A 15,700-nucleotide genomic window follows, 5' to 3' on the forward strand; every position below is an offset into this window, starting at 1 on the left:
AACATTCTAGAGAGAAAAGAAGAGAAGCTAGAGAGGAAAATTTTGTGTGTGAGCTCAGCTGCTCTTTTTCATTCAATATAACAGTATTTATCCAAAATGCTTACATCATCCAAAAAGTGATCATTACATTTCTGTTATTAAAAAAAAAAAAAAAAAGATTCTCTCACTCACACTTTCATGCACGCACACACTCTTTTACAAATCATAATGACACCTCGCATATGAGCAAGCATGGATTCCACCTTGCAGCCTCACTTATCCACGTCAGGAGCTTTTTCCATGTCAGCACAGGGGTTATACTTCAACAAAACAAGCTAGCTCACAGAGTGGGAAAATGGCAGCCAACCAAAACTTTAGTGGCCCAATTGAATCCCATTGGCTACCTTTCCCTTGTATTAAGTGTGAGACTCGGGATAGTGAACCTTTGGAAACTCCCTGAGTCCAGATCAATCTTTTGTTTCTTATTTTTGGTTTCAATGGAAACTCAGTTCAGCAAAAATATATAAAATAAAATAAACAACATTGAATGTTCCAAAAGAGAAAAAAAAAAATTATCATATTGAAGTTTTTTATTTTTATTTCATTTTTCAAGTATTATCAAATTGAAGTTACTAACCAAAGAACGAGGACAAGAGGTGATTGAGTATATACCTGGAATATCAAGGACGCGAATAGTAGATATTCCAACAGTGTTCCATGGTAACGGTCGAAAAATCTTGGACAGAGCTCTGGAAGCTGCTAATGGAGTGTCAAAAGCGAAATACCTTCTCTTCAATTCTGCCTACGAGCTTGAATCTCTGGTCATTGACGCTTTGCGAGCCAAAATTTCTATCCCTGTCTATCCCGTTGGACCAAGCATACCTTATTTCCTGCCCGAAAATGAAAATACTTCTTTAGCTGGTCATGATCGGCCTAAACCCAAGTATCTTCAGTGGCTAGATTCTCAACCCGAAAGATCTGTCCTCTACATCTCAATGGGTAGTTTTCTTTCGGCCTCAAATGCCCAATTGGATGAAATTGTTGGTGGTGTACATAACAGTGGAGTAAGGTACTTTTGGGTGGCACGTGGGGATACCTCTCGGTTCGAAGATGGGTTTGGTGGTGATATTGGGTTGGTTGTGCCTTGGTGTGACCAATTGAAGGTATTGTGTCATCCTTCTGTTGGTGGATTTTGGACACATTGCGGGTGGAATTCTACTTTGGAAGCTATTTTTGCTGAGGTTCCAATGCTGACTTGTCCAATATTTTTTGATCAAATCCCAAACAGAAAGCGAATTGTTGAAGATTGGAAGATTGGATATGATGTTAAGAAAGAGAATGATGGTTTGGTGACTAGAGATGAGATTTCAGAGCTTGTGCAGAGAGTCATGGATCTAGAATGCAAGGAAGGGAAAAAGATGAGGAAAAGAGCAAAAGAGCTTCAAGAAGCTTGTCATGGAGCAATTGCTAAAGGTGGGTCATCAGATGAGAACCTTGATGCTTTCATTACGGTATTTTACAAGGGCATTGCCGTTAAAAAGCTAATCCCTTGATGCTATTTTTGTCCAGGTTTTCTTTTTCATTTTGGTTTCAACCTTCTAATTTGTCAAGGAAGTCCTGCAAAATAAATTTGGTTCTTATCAAACAATGTCATGGAATATTAGGAACACGCAAATAAAATTATATAGCTGTTAGGATACTTTGTTATAGTTTACTTTTTCTACACATGCGATGAGCCATAAAAGTAACAAATAAGTGCAGGAAGAGTTTTGAAGGTAAATTGGATCCTGAAAAGGTCCCTTATTCCCCCTTTCTTTAAGTTGGTAAAATCTTGAACTACCCAAAAAAAAATGAAGTTTAGCAGGGGATAAAAAAATGATGATAAAGTAAATATCAATACTGACATTCTAGGGTATTCTATAACCACCCTGATTTTTCTAGAGACGTGTGAGCAACAAGAAAACCTAGAAATTGATGGAAAAATCCGCTCCAAAAAATAATAAACCGCCTATCTAGAACCATCCAAGCCGGTAAAGTTAACCAACCTTCACTTAGTATAAATTGGTGACAGTGCGAGACATTTGTGTGTGCGAGTGTTAGGTGTGCGCTGTCAAGTGAAAAGTGTTAGTAAGTGAGTGTGCGTTAGTGTAGTTGAAAGTGTCCAAGCGTGTGTGTATATAATTAAAAGTTCAGTGAGTAGTAGCTCACGTGTATGTGTATGTGTATGTGAGAGTGCATAAACTGATTCTCTGCATTCAATTAACAGAAATCAGTTTTTTTGTTTCGCTTTAGTCCATTGTCTCTAACATTTTGATATTAGATTTAACATTAGCCTTAGTAATTTAGTATTAGATCTAGGCGATACAAGTTCAGTTTTGGGGAAGTTTTTGTTTGTGGTCAGGCGGTAAGTCTTAATTTAAGTTGTGCTGCGGGTATTTCTTGGCAACTACAATGGGAGATTATCAAATTGGTGAAGGCATTAAAAAGTTCAATTGAGATTGAAGATGAAAATTAAGGTTAAGTTTATGAGCAGTTATTAAATTTTTTTATCAAAATTTTAATAATCAATTATGTAATAGTTTTTTAATAATATTAAATTGATATTGATTTTTATGAAAATATAAACTATTTAAAATATATCAAATTATAAATATTAAAATTTTGATAAAAAATTTGATTATTCTAAATTCATCTTAAATTTATTTATCTAAATAATGATAAATAAATATGAATCTTTAGATTAAAAAAATATAACAAAGAAATTGGACCATATTAATAACCTATACCATTCCCCTATTTCTATTTCCGCTATTATTTTTTTCAACACATTTCAAATTCATACATATTATATGTTTGACTTATTATCTTTAGGCTTAAATAAAACAAATTATGATTGTTGTTGTCATCATCAAACAACAGTAAAGTAGACCCCTACAACTCGGTACGAAAGTAAAATAAAGCAATAGTCTAATATAGCATTTCATCAAACATAGGGCTTATTTTGATGCATAGATGTATCATAGTATAGATGGATACTATTTGTTGGAACAATGTTGGAAAATTTCTAACAATTTGTCATCTCTTGTAACAGTTTAAAGAAATAAAAGAAAAAATATAGGTCAAATGAATCAAATTCTTGATTGTATTGATTATTGGAAAATAAAAATAATTTTACAAGATTGGATTGCTTTAATAATAAAGGATTTTTAAAATAAAATTTCAACAAAACAAAAATAATTTTAGAAGATTCAATTGCTTTAATAATAAAATATTTTTATAAAATTTCAACAAAAAATAACTAAGAACAATAGACTAATTGAAGTAAATTCTAAAAGAATAAACTAGATAATCTATGTTTTTGTAGTTGTTTGTGGATGTGTGTAGAGATTTTTTTAAAAGCAATGGAGCTTCAATTTATATATGTAGAGAATTTTGAGTTGGTCACACGCTTTCGATGTGGGATTTTTTAAAAAACCAACTTCAAAATTATAATTTATACATGTGCAAATTTTGTCTTTCTATCATCCCTAATTAATGTGAGACTAATACTATTTAATTAATCTTCCAAAAAGTAATATTTCAATGAAATAAAAACATTAATTTGAAAATTTAATATTATGATCCAAACATTGCTCCCTTGCCTTGTAATTTTGTAGTCACATGTAAAAATTGCAAAGCAAAGTGAGTCCAAAATGGTTTTTCACTTCTCTAATCCTTCAACCAAATCTTTATCACCATTCAACCTACTAAAAGAGTCTGCCATATATGAGTTTGCAATCTATTTTTCCAGCTTTTAGACTGACATGGCACTTTCCAGTTACATCGTCTAGCCAAAATTTGACTAAACATCATAAGCTGCCACATATATAATTGCCACGGCTTCCATACACATCAAGATTCCATATACCAACTAAAGTTTAAATTGACCACACTTTTATAGACTCAATCAAGCCTTTAGCATAATTTTCTCCCACCAAGCTCAAAAATTCAACTCAAACGGAAGATTTCCTTCTTTCCTTATTTCTTGCAATCCTTAGAATTTCCTTTTACCACCGTGAATGTCTTTTGTGATACGTATCACTAACATTTCCATAAAATAGCACATCCAGCTTTCATCAAATTAGATGGCCAAAAAATGGTCCCGCACGATCAATCTTAATTTCCCCATGGAATATTTGATGTAGCAAAAATAAAACCAATTTAAGGTAAAATCCTATGGCCACACAAGGTATTTATCAATAAGTTGCCTCCAAATATACTTTATTTAAAATATGCCAAGATATTTCCTCTTAATGCCATCCCGTAATTTCCAAATCCATAACCTCCGAAAATGTGCTCCTTATTCCAACTTTTCAATTTATTTGATCAATTAACTATTATAACCTTAAAATAAATTGGCCGAATCTTATAAAAATGTATATTAATTCTTTCAATACCAAATTAAGCTTCAGCCACAATATGATGCACTAAATAAATCACAACTCATATGTGTCTGATGCGGCCATCGAACCCTAGAGTATATAAATATATCATCACAATTACAAATCCATTGCTTACAAAAATTCTCCATGTTTTTGCAGGTCACGGATTCCATAGATGCACATGTGATTGTCTGTTTTCAATTCACTTTTCTTACAGCCGAAACACTCCAATTCCAAATGGAAATTCTTGCAAATTGAGCCATCTTTTAAGTGAGATCAACCATCCGTCTTCAAAGTGCAGTCCGACCAAGCCTTCTCTTCTTTTTTAGTTGCAGGATCTGATTTCCAAGGAAAGCTTATATGCAGGTTTTTTTTTTTCCTTTGCAAATCCCACTATGAGACATACGCCAAACAGCACCTTATTCTCCTTGCTGTCAAGCTCCCATTGCACCAAGCAAACAGCTTCCACGAACTGGTATGTCCTTCATTCTTCTCAACTTCATTTACTGCACCCATATTCGGCTCCGCCCTTGATAAATATTGTATCTTTGTGCATTACACTACTGCACTCAATTTGCCTGCATCAATGTGTAAAAAACCCGTGACCTTCTCCATGCATGGCCTCTTGTGTTTGCTGCTGGTTCTTCAATTCATTTCCTGAGAAATATATGTAAATATTGCCTTGTTTCTTTGCTGGATTCTGCACAAAGTTATGCTCCCACCTGCACATCTGCTCACAGCCTCTTGTTCACACACACACACACACACACACACACATATAGACCATGGAAAAAATCCACAAAAGCACACGGTTTCTCATGCTTTGTTTTCTTTTTCTTTTTTAATATATATACACACGTGAAGCATGAAGATTCTCACCAAGGCACACGACTCCATACATGATATATGGCAAAAATCTATCCACATGTTTTTTGTCTCCTTTTTTTTTTTTTTTTTAAAAAAAATAAATATTTGCACATGTGAAACATAATAACACTCACCAAAGGCACGTGATTTCATACATGTATATGGCAAAAATGTATCCATATGTCTTTTGTTTAGCCACATGATCTTTCATCTTGGTTCCATACATATATATACACACATATCAAAACATCCCATGCTTTCTGCCCTTTTTCTTATTGTGTATATATATATATATATATATGTGTGTGTGTACACGGTTTCGTATGTATATATATTTCAAAACGGTGCCTACATGTCTTTATTCAGCCACTAGCATTCTCATGCCTTCCCCCCCCCCCCCTGTTTTTTTTTTAAAAAATATACTTGTACATGTGAAGCATGAAAATATCACACGGCTTTTATATTATACATATGTCAAAAGGGTGGCCCCATGTCTTTATTCGGCCACACATGCACCTCTTGATCGTCTATATATATATATATATATATATCCTAATATCTAATAATTCTTTTTTTTTTTTTTTAAGATAATCGGCTCGATGAGGACACAACTTTACCAAAGCCGCAAAACAAAAAATAATGAGGCTCATGATTCATCTCCAGGACACAACTTTACCAAAGCCGCAAAACAAAAAATAATGAGGCTCATGATTCATCTCCATAGCCAAAAGTACTAATGGCTTCAATTTAACATATTAAATATATATATATATATATATATTTTCTGAGGTATTCTTCTATATATGGTAGTACACAATTAAAGACAAACTGTTATATATGGAGCAGCTTGAGCATACTATCAATCACACCAAAGATGCTATTGATGCTAGGATTTTGATCGAGAGAAATCAACTTTATAAGGAATTTAGCCTTGGCCCTCGATTCAAAGATAAAATGCCTCGTGAAGTTGAAGCTGTATTTCGAACTTGCTCGAATAAAGTTCTACCATTCTCCTCATCATCCTTGGACTGGGCTAAGTGGGAAGATTCTAAACCTTTCAAGTTGTGGCCGGTCACACCTCCAGAGTGGATTATATGGGTGGATCAATTGGACCCCTATTACGGCAGTACCTGGAAGAAATCTGGAATTTATGCTGCAATACGTCTATCTTGTTCTTGACATCCCATACCACAAGGGCCTGATTGCAACTGCACTTTGTTTTTGGTCTTCTGTTTCCAATGTTTTTTATTTCAGGTTTGGAATGATGATACCAACCTTAATGGATCTAGCTGTTCTGCTCGGCCTTAGACTTCATGGTGAACTTTTGTTCATTACTGCTCTTTCTCGAGACGGCATGCTGCATTATGAAGAAGCCAACTTCCCAAAGCATGAAGCTTCTTACAACCATTTCTTAAAGAACATCCAAGGCAAAGACAATCCACCCTTGGATCAAGAACACCTTTCTTTTCTTCTTTTGTGGTTGTGGAGGTATATCTTTTATGTGCCTTCAATGCAGGTGATGAAATGGTACATTCACATAGCTGAAGCCCTTGCTGTTGGTTCACCCTATGCATTTGGACCGCTTGTTCTTGGTCACCCATACCGCGAAATCAACAATGTCGTCAATGCTAACATGGACCTGCATCATGCCAGCCCTCTGTGGATATTGCAGGTTTGGCTCCATGCTTACTATCCTAAGAAGAGGCCGTCTCTGTCCACAAGCCAACCCAATACACTCCTAGGCCATCAAATCCTCCAAAATAGTTTGCAAGGATATTCGGCCAAAGATTGCTTTAACTTCTTCTACTCCACAGACCATTGGGCTCCAGAAACTTTTTCTGTGTTGGCTAGATATCCTTTTCTTCCTTCTTCATTGAGTACTGCACTAAATCCTTGCCAGGGAGTAAAGAAAAACCCTCCATTAATGAAGACTTTGAAGATTATCTGGTCCACCATGCTGATCAATCGAGATCTTCCTTTCAGTCGAAAATTCAAATCCAATCAGTGCAGTGTAGAAGTCTACTGCCCAAAACTTGTGGCTCGATAATTTGGTCTTTGCCAAGCTATTCCTGTACCGTGGGTGTCTTCTCATAATCTTTGTTCCATAGATCGGCCACCCCTTTCCTCAATCGACGAATTCAAAAAATGTAATACTACCTTCAAGCAAACCAGTTATTCTTTCAAGTACAGTGTCTTTTTATCCAATCCCAATACCACTTGGAATTTCAATGATTGGTGGACAAAGATCATCAGTGCTGTGTTTAGGTGTCCTGTTGAGGATGTTGCCATCCGTGTTTTTTTCAAGCACAATCCCACCACCAAGGCTATCGATGGTCGTTCGACGCAGATAGTGATTCATTTTTGCCTCCACATTCCAACCAATCTCTAGACATTAGTAAGTTTTATGCAAAAAACAGCCTTCGGAAAATGTGGTTTTGCTTGAACTAACTATTTTACTTTTGCAGGTTGTTCATCTGACATTCAATTTTTATCCCATTGTCTATTGATGAAACCACTTCCAAAAAATGAAAAAATTAGGACAACCCTATACCCCTGAATCAGGTATAACTTAGCACCATAAATGTGGTTTTAGTTTTATTTATACTAAAATTAACTTTTCTGATAAATGCAAAAAAACCACACTAAGCAAGTGAAGATAAAAAGGCTATTGTCCCATCTTCTCATGGCAATCAATCTGCAACAAATGACATGCATAGTGATATTATTGATATGGAGATATGTCACCTTTGGCATTTTCTTTCCATTATTCATACATGTCAACTTGTTAAACTTCTTTCATCATGATAGAATGGTCAAACTTTGGACAAACACTCTCCTTCTCCTTCGGCCGAATCTTCTATTTTGCCTTTGGTGTCTCCGACCTCGTTTGCTATTCCCAGGCCTCCCTCTGTCACAAGAAAAAACAAATCCAAGGTGTATATATATATATATATATATATCTTACATTTCAAGTTATCTCAAATGTTGAAATAATTTTCTTTATTTGTTATTTTATTTTGCAGGAATCTTTCATTTTTTCGATTGAATTTGACCTTGGAAAGAATACTTTCCTTGATGTTGATGACCTTCTCGGACCAATTTCGCCTATTCCAGCTGTACAAACTCCAATTGTCACTCGGAACGAAGCAGACGATTCTAAAGTTGAAAAAGTCCAAAAAGCTTTTGACTATGTTGTTAGCTTTTTCAAAGTCGGTTTTGAGGTTTTAACAAAGGATGAAGCACGAGAAAAACTAGACAAGTCATTTGGCATCATTAGCAATACTTCTTGACTGGATGCTAGCATCCGTTCTCATGCCTCTGAGATCCATGCCACTTTTCATTAGGATATGGATTCTTTTTTATCTACACAGTGGGATATTGACGAGGCCGAAAAACTTTCCACTTCTTTTTCTAATCTCCAACCTAATTTTGCTTCCTTGCATGCTGACCATTCTGCAAAAAACCAAGAAGCTGCTACTCTAACTATTGAGATCAAGGAGTTGAAGGAAAAACTATCTACTATAGAAGCTAATCTTAGGGAAAAGGTCAATCATGCCAAGAACTTGTCTACTCAATCCGCTTCTGTTAAAGAGAAAATTATCAATACCAAAGAGAATATCAAAGCAACTAGAAACAGGAGATCTCAAGCTAAAGAAACTATCTAGCATTGTAATGGATTATAGGAAGCTTTCAAAAAAACAGCTTATGATGGATTTGGAGAGCAGTAGTTTCTTTTTTTTTTTTTTCTCCTTCTTTAGATATTGTTTTATTTATTTTGTTAGACCAGTCCATTGAATTTTATGGCTCTTTAATAAATTTATTCTTAGCTGCTTGTCGACCAAACAATTGTATCTTCTCCAAATTATTAAGTCTTGTTTGAGATTGGCAATGAAATTCATCCTATGCTTAAGCTTTTAACTTGACGTATAACAATTATATTTTACGAGCGGCCAAAATTGGCCAAGCCATATACAAAAAATAAAGAACAATGGCTGTGAAAATTTCAGTCCTAAACTTTATTAATGCCAAATGATATAATGAGTACAAAACTTGATCTCCTGTTTAATGCACCTAACTAGCTTGTTTTGCCTTTATTGTTTCATGAGCTTCCCAACTAGTTGGGTAAAATTTCTTTAAGAAGCAGCCGTTGATCAGGTTGGCATGCTTTGTACCATCCATGTCCTGAAGTTGATACACTCCTTCCCTAATATTTTGGTGACAATGAATAGTCCTTCCCAGGTACGAAACCATTTGCCATACTTCGGATCTTTGGAACCAACTGGTATGATTGTTTTCCACACTAAGTCCCCTTCGCTGAAGTCTTTGAATCGTACTCTATTGTTATATGCTCTTGCCACAACTTTCTTCTGTATTTGGAGTGATCTAGTGCAACAAATCTCACTTTGTCCAATTCTTCTATCTTTTGCATCATAGCTTGACTGTATTCGGCTGGAGTAGGATTGTGTTGCTGGGCAATTCGTAGAGATCTCATAGTTACTTCCATGGGTAGAATAGCATCATGTCCATCCGTTAGTTCAAAAGGTGTGGTTCAAGAACCAAATCTCTTTGATGTCCGATAAGTCCACAAAGTTTCAGATAGCAAGTTGTGCGAATCCCTTAGATTGTCATCTACCATTTTTTCTAAGATGCCTTTCAGGACTTTATTTGTTACCTCGGCCTGAACATTGGCCTGAGTAAAATATAGGGTTGAATGAGTAAGCTTGATCTCATATTCCTTGGCGAATGTTTCAACCACTTTACCAGTGAATATTGTTCCATGATCAACAATAATAGTTTTTGGTATGCCGAACCTGTGAATTATATATTCTTTGATGAACTTGATCACATCGGCTTAGTTCACAGTTTTCATCAGTGTGCCTCAACCCATTTAATGAAGTAGTTGGTGGCGACGATGATGAACGTATGCTGCTTGCTTGATGGAAGGTACACATTTCCAATCAAATCCATAGCCCATCCTCGAAACGACCAAGGCTTAACTATCGGGTTCAATGGTACGGCCGGGATGTACTGTATTGGGCCATGATGTTGACAAGCCGTACACTCTTTGGCATAATTAATGCAGTCAGACAGGATAGTCAGCCAATAATAGCTGTGGCTTCTTATCAACCACCTCATTTTTGTTCCTACTTTGGTGTGCACCACAGATACTTTCACGCACCTTAGTCATTACTAACATTGCTTCGTGTTTGCCCAAGCATTTGAAAAGTAAGTCATCATGGCCTTTCTTATATAACTGCTTGTTAAATAAGACATACTGGAGTGCTCTTAGGTGAGTCTTTCTATCATTCTTTCCATCAGGATTCTCCAAATTCCAGTCATTTTCATCTATCTCTACACACAAGATATCGGCCGTTGTGAATCTTTCTTCAACATTGAGAGATTCCTCTTCTGTATACTTATGACATTCTCTGTCAACTCAGCCAGTGTGTACTCATGATGCTATCTAGGCCTCTTATTGGCCTCAAAATTCAAGTCCCTTAGCACATGTTTAAGGATTACATCATCAAAACTTTGTATAAGTTGATTTGCCACCATGTAATATTTAGATAAAGCCAAACTATGACAACTATATTCACTCGTCAAATGTTTCAGAGCCAACATTGAGTCACCAATTATTTCAACTGTAGACACTCCTAGTTCTTTCAAAATTTCCAAGCCGATGATTAAAGCTTCATACTCGGCCTGATTATTTGAACATTCAAAGACGAATTAAAATGAAAATTGTGTCTTTCATCCTTTGGGGGATTCAATTACAATTCCCACCCCTGCTAAAGTCTGTGTCCTTGATCCATCAAAAGTCAATTTCTAAGGTGTAAGGGAAATTGAAGCTATCTCTACTGGATTCATTTCACCTTCCACCTCCAAACACGGATGGTTGGCCAGAAAGTCTGCCAAAGCTTGTCATTTCACTACTTTTTGGAACACGTACTTAAATGTAAATTTTGACAATGCTATTGTCTACTTTCCAATCCGTATAATGGGTTTTGACAGCATATACTTGATTAGGCCAGTTTGAGAAACAATAAACATTACAGCTGATAACATGTAGTGTCGTAACTTTGTTGCTGCAAAATACAACACCAAGCATAACTTCTCTATAGGAGAATACTTCAGCTCATTTGACGTGAGTATTCTACTCAAGTAATATACAGCCTACTCTTTTTCGAATTCATTATCTTGGGCCAGCAAACAACCAACAGAACTTTCTGCTACCGAAATATAAAGTTTGAGCGGTTGATTTTTCTAGGGAGGCATAATGACAGGTAGTTTTGCCAGGTACTTTTTTATTCGATCGAATGCTTCCTGGTGATGACTTTCCTATTTAAATTGTTCTTCATTCTTCAATTTTAGTAGCTCTGAGAAAGGTTGAATCTTCCTAGATGTGTTAGAGATAAATCTTCTAAGGAAGTTGATCTTTCCAATAAGATTTTGTAGCTCCTTTTTATTCCACTGCGGTTTGGCTTCCAAAATTGCCCGAGCGTTATTTTTTTCAACCTCAATGCCTTTTTGATGGACTAGAAATCCAGAAAAGTTACCTGTGGAGACACTATATGCACATTTTAGGGGATTCATCTTCAGCTTGTGTTTTCTCATTCGCTCAATGCCTTTCTCAAATTAGCCACATGATCTTTCATGACATCCGATTTCACAACAACATCATCAATATAAACCTTTAAAATATGCCCAATCATATCATGAAAGATTGCATTCATTGCTTTTTGGTATGTAGCTCCTGCATTCTTTAGACCAAATGGCATGACAACCTATTCAAATGTGCCTATTGCACCTGGGCACCTAAAAGCTGTCTTTAGCACATCTTCTTCTGTGATGAAAATCTGGTTATATCCAGAATGTCCATCCATGAAGGAAAGAATTACATGCTTGGCTGCTCCATCCACAAGTAAATCGACCACTGGCATAGGATACTCATCTTTGGGTGTAGCCAAATTTAAATTTCAAAAATCAATACACACTCTTAGCTTTCCATTCTTCTTCACCAGTGGGACTACATTAGATAACCACTCTATGCATCAAGCTATCCTGATGAAGTCAGCCTTAACCAACCTCTTGATTTCTTCACCATAAGTGCGACCTCTGGTGACATCTTCCTTGGTGGTTATTTATGTGGCTGAAATCCTTCCTTGATTGGCAAATAATGTTCTACCAATTTTATATCCAAGCCAGGCACCTCATGGTAGTCCCATGCAAAACAATCTTTGAACTCCTTCAAAAGTTCAATAATTTTGTCTCGTAAATCAGCTTCCACTAAGCTGCTTACAAACATTGGCTGAGGATCCTCATTGGTGCTTAAGTTTACTTCTATGAATGGATCCTGAACCTCGATCGTGGATTTTTCCATCTTAACTGGTGCCAACTGAATCTCATCGAAGATGGACTTACATCAATATCGGAATCATCCTCCATAATACATTCGGCCAAATCTACAGCTGAATTAACTTCCAACTTCTTTTCTACTATATACGCCATTAACTTCTTAATGGTGGTTTGCACTGTCACTATTTTTTTCCTCTTTGTGGTGTATATTCATTAAGAAATATTTATGTTAACCTCTGATATCCGGGTTACTATCGGTTAAGCTAGCTCATCCCCAAGCTCTTTTGCTACCTTTCGCACCCCTTTGATATCCTTCCAGGCCGTAACCCCTACAGTGCAACCTTACTTATCACTATTGAAAAATTAGACGAGGCTAACTTCATCCTCATAGTAACAAGCTTCAACTGCATCGGCACTAACCAAGAAGGGCAACCATCAGCTTGAACCATTTCAACCTCCTTGCAATTCCAAAACCATAAAGCTCGATGTAAGGATGATGGCACACACAAACTTGCATGGATCCAGTCACGACCAAGTAAAGTATTGTAGCTGGATTTGGATTCCATGATAAAAATGCAGTCATGATAGAGTTTCCCCCCATAGTAATCTCTATTGGAAGAACACCTTTTGCCTTTGTAACTCCTCCCTGGAAGTTGCTAACTGTCAACTTAGTTGGGATAAGGTCATGTTCGCTTTTGGATAACTTAGCCAACATAAAAGCAGGCAAAATGTTCACCGCGGCTCCATTGTCCACTAAAACCTTATTTACAAGCATTCCATCAAAATGAGCATTAATATAGAGTGGCTTTAAATGTTGTGCCATTCTTTCTGTGAATTTCTTCAAAATCATCTCTTGAGGCCGAGAATGATCTAACTCCTTCCTTAGAGGCTCAGCATCCTCTACAATCTCTATCCTCACATCTCTGTCTTCCACAACACCCCTTCTATCACATTTACTTGGTTAGGGTAAGCTTCAAATGCTAATGCTAATACAATAACCATATTACAAGTCATTTTATCCATAGTTCCAAATTTAACTTTCAACTTCTTATTAGTTGAAGAATCAATCATATCTTCGTTCATAAGATCATCATCCAAAATTCTTTATGCATGGGATAACTTCAGCGTTTTATTTCCTAACCCATACCATAGATTGCTTCTTTATTCTAGAAAGACTGACTCCTGATGAGACAACGACCTTTTTAGCTGTGACTTTAGCCATCTTTTTCAAACCCTCTGGCCTACCTTCTGTACCACAAAGATGCGACTTCAATTCCTTCAATATATTATCACCTTTTTTATTTTTAAGCCGAGTTAATATTGTCAATGGTCTTTTTTTAGCAGCCTTCTTGTGAACCTTTACTTCTTCTACCAGTATCTGCACCGCAGCATGTTGCCTTTGCATCCGTCTTTTCTGAGTCATAGTGAGCGGCTGATAATATTTATATTCCACACGGTACCAGTAGCCTTTTTTCGTAATTGGTGGCCAAATGTCTTTGGCTTCTCAACTTTATGAGAAACTAGTCTTGTCCGATTATTCCTTGAAAATGTAACCTGAAGCTTGGCATCAAATTGCCCCCCTTGGTGTTGATGGTGCAACTTCCAATGTCCATCTTGCACCTTTGGTCCTAGGTGCTAGAACACTAACTTTGGACTATGAGGTCCGTAATTTTCGGGTGGTGACTTTAACACATTCCATTCACATATCTCTCCAGGTTGCTTCTTCCCATCATCAATTTCATGTTTACAATGAGTACAAAGTACCTTAGCAGATGGTTCGGCCCTTTTGGCCGAATACTCCTTTCTTGGTTTATTCTCCTTTTTCCAGACTCTACCAAATGAAGGATGTCCTAGCTCGACTTTAACTCTAAGTTTATTCAAGTCCACAATGTTGGCCGAAACCATATCCACTTCGGCTGATGGGAAAGGATTGCTATCAACCTCCATTACATCCTTTCCTTTTTCCAGAAACTTCAAGGTGCCCTTGTCGATTAGAGCTTGGATTGCATTTTGGAACACCACGCAGTGCACAGTTTGATGCGTCCACATACCATGCCACTTGCAGTACGATTTCTTTTTAGTTTCTTCAGCTATGGGTAAAACATGGCATCAGGTAATTTAATCACCTTGTCGGCCAACAAATGGTTAAAAATTTGATCAGCTTAGGAGATGTCAAAACTGTAAACATTCCCTAGCTTGAGCCGATTCCTTTTTGTATCCATGACTAATTGAGGAATCATCTAGTTCCTTGTTAGTCTATCTAAAGCTTTGCATACGTATAGCCTAGTGGCCATTAACTCAACAGCATCGATTTCGATGGAGATATCCTCGATTCCTTGGTCTTCAGCTTCGACTGAATAAATCTTCGTATTTGGGTCTTTTGATGCGAACCCACCCGAGCTCATACCACCGACAACTTGCTGGAGTACTGATCCGGTACGGATGAAGACTGGACCGATCACTAGAGCTCAAGCTAAGAGGTTTAAGGACAATCTTTCTGCCTTTATCCAGAAAGTAATTTATTCTCAAAAGGGCTTGTCCATACTTGAAGATAAAAGACCTGTTTTAAGTATCCAAGTGGTGGAAGCTGATACATCGAATACCCATACATCGGACATTTTATATCGAACATCCTTGCCTCGGACATTGAAACCTTGCCTCGGACTTCGGACATCGGATGTAACTTAGCTCGGACAGACATCAGTTAGCTCGGTCAGACATAACTTAGCTCAGACAGACATCAGTTAGCTCGACCAGACACAAGTTAGCTCGGATAGACATCAGTTAGCTCGGATAGGCCATAAGTTAGCTCAGACATCAGCCAGACATAAGTTAGCTCGGTTGAAGACATAATTCAGCCTAGATGTCAAAGTCAACTCGTTACCTAATTTGCGATTGACTTTATTACTTTTTGGATTTTTATTTATTTATTTTCTGGACAAATAACTTTAGGAAGGTTTTTATTTTATTGTAAATTAATTAATTTCTAATTTAATATAAAGGAATTAATTAATCAAACTTAGATTAGGAAAGGAAGTATAGTTGCGGCCAACTAGGTTTCTTTATGTGTGTGGCCG

General features: G+C 36.7%; 1 protein-coding gene across 1 annotated transcript; it reads left to right on the plus strand.

The window, feature by feature from the left end:
• Nucleotides 1-231: 231 nt before the first annotated feature.
• On the plus strand, nt 232-1,532 carry LOC107411529 (UDP-glycosyltransferase 87A2-like). The gene is made up of 2 exons (XM_025070824.3): nt 232-293; nt 593-1,532. The coding sequence occupies exons 1-2, from the start codon at nt 232-234 to the stop codon at nt 1,530-1,532; spliced, it is 1,002 nt and encodes a 333-aa protein (XP_024926592.2).
• Nucleotides 1,533-15,700: the final 14,168 nt, after the last annotated feature.

The sequence above is a fragment of the Ziziphus jujuba genome, chromosome 10 (genome assembly GCF_031755915.1).
Source record: "Ziziphus jujuba cultivar Dongzao chromosome 10, ASM3175591v1".
In the NCBI taxonomy this organism is placed as follows: domain Eukaryota; kingdom Viridiplantae; phylum Streptophyta; class Magnoliopsida; order Rosales; family Rhamnaceae; genus Ziziphus; species Ziziphus jujuba.

What these genes read in the sequence shown, in the direction of transcription:
- LOC107411529 (XM_025070824.3), top strand. Translation starts at nt 232, where the DNA reads ATGGATTCCACCTTGCAGCCTCACTTATCCACGTCAGGAGCTTTTTCC. An exon ending in TTTTCCATGTCAGCACAGGG is followed by an intron (nt 294 to 592) that starts GTTATACTTCAA and finishes TCATTTTTCAAG; the next exon opens with TATTATCAAATTGAAGTTAC.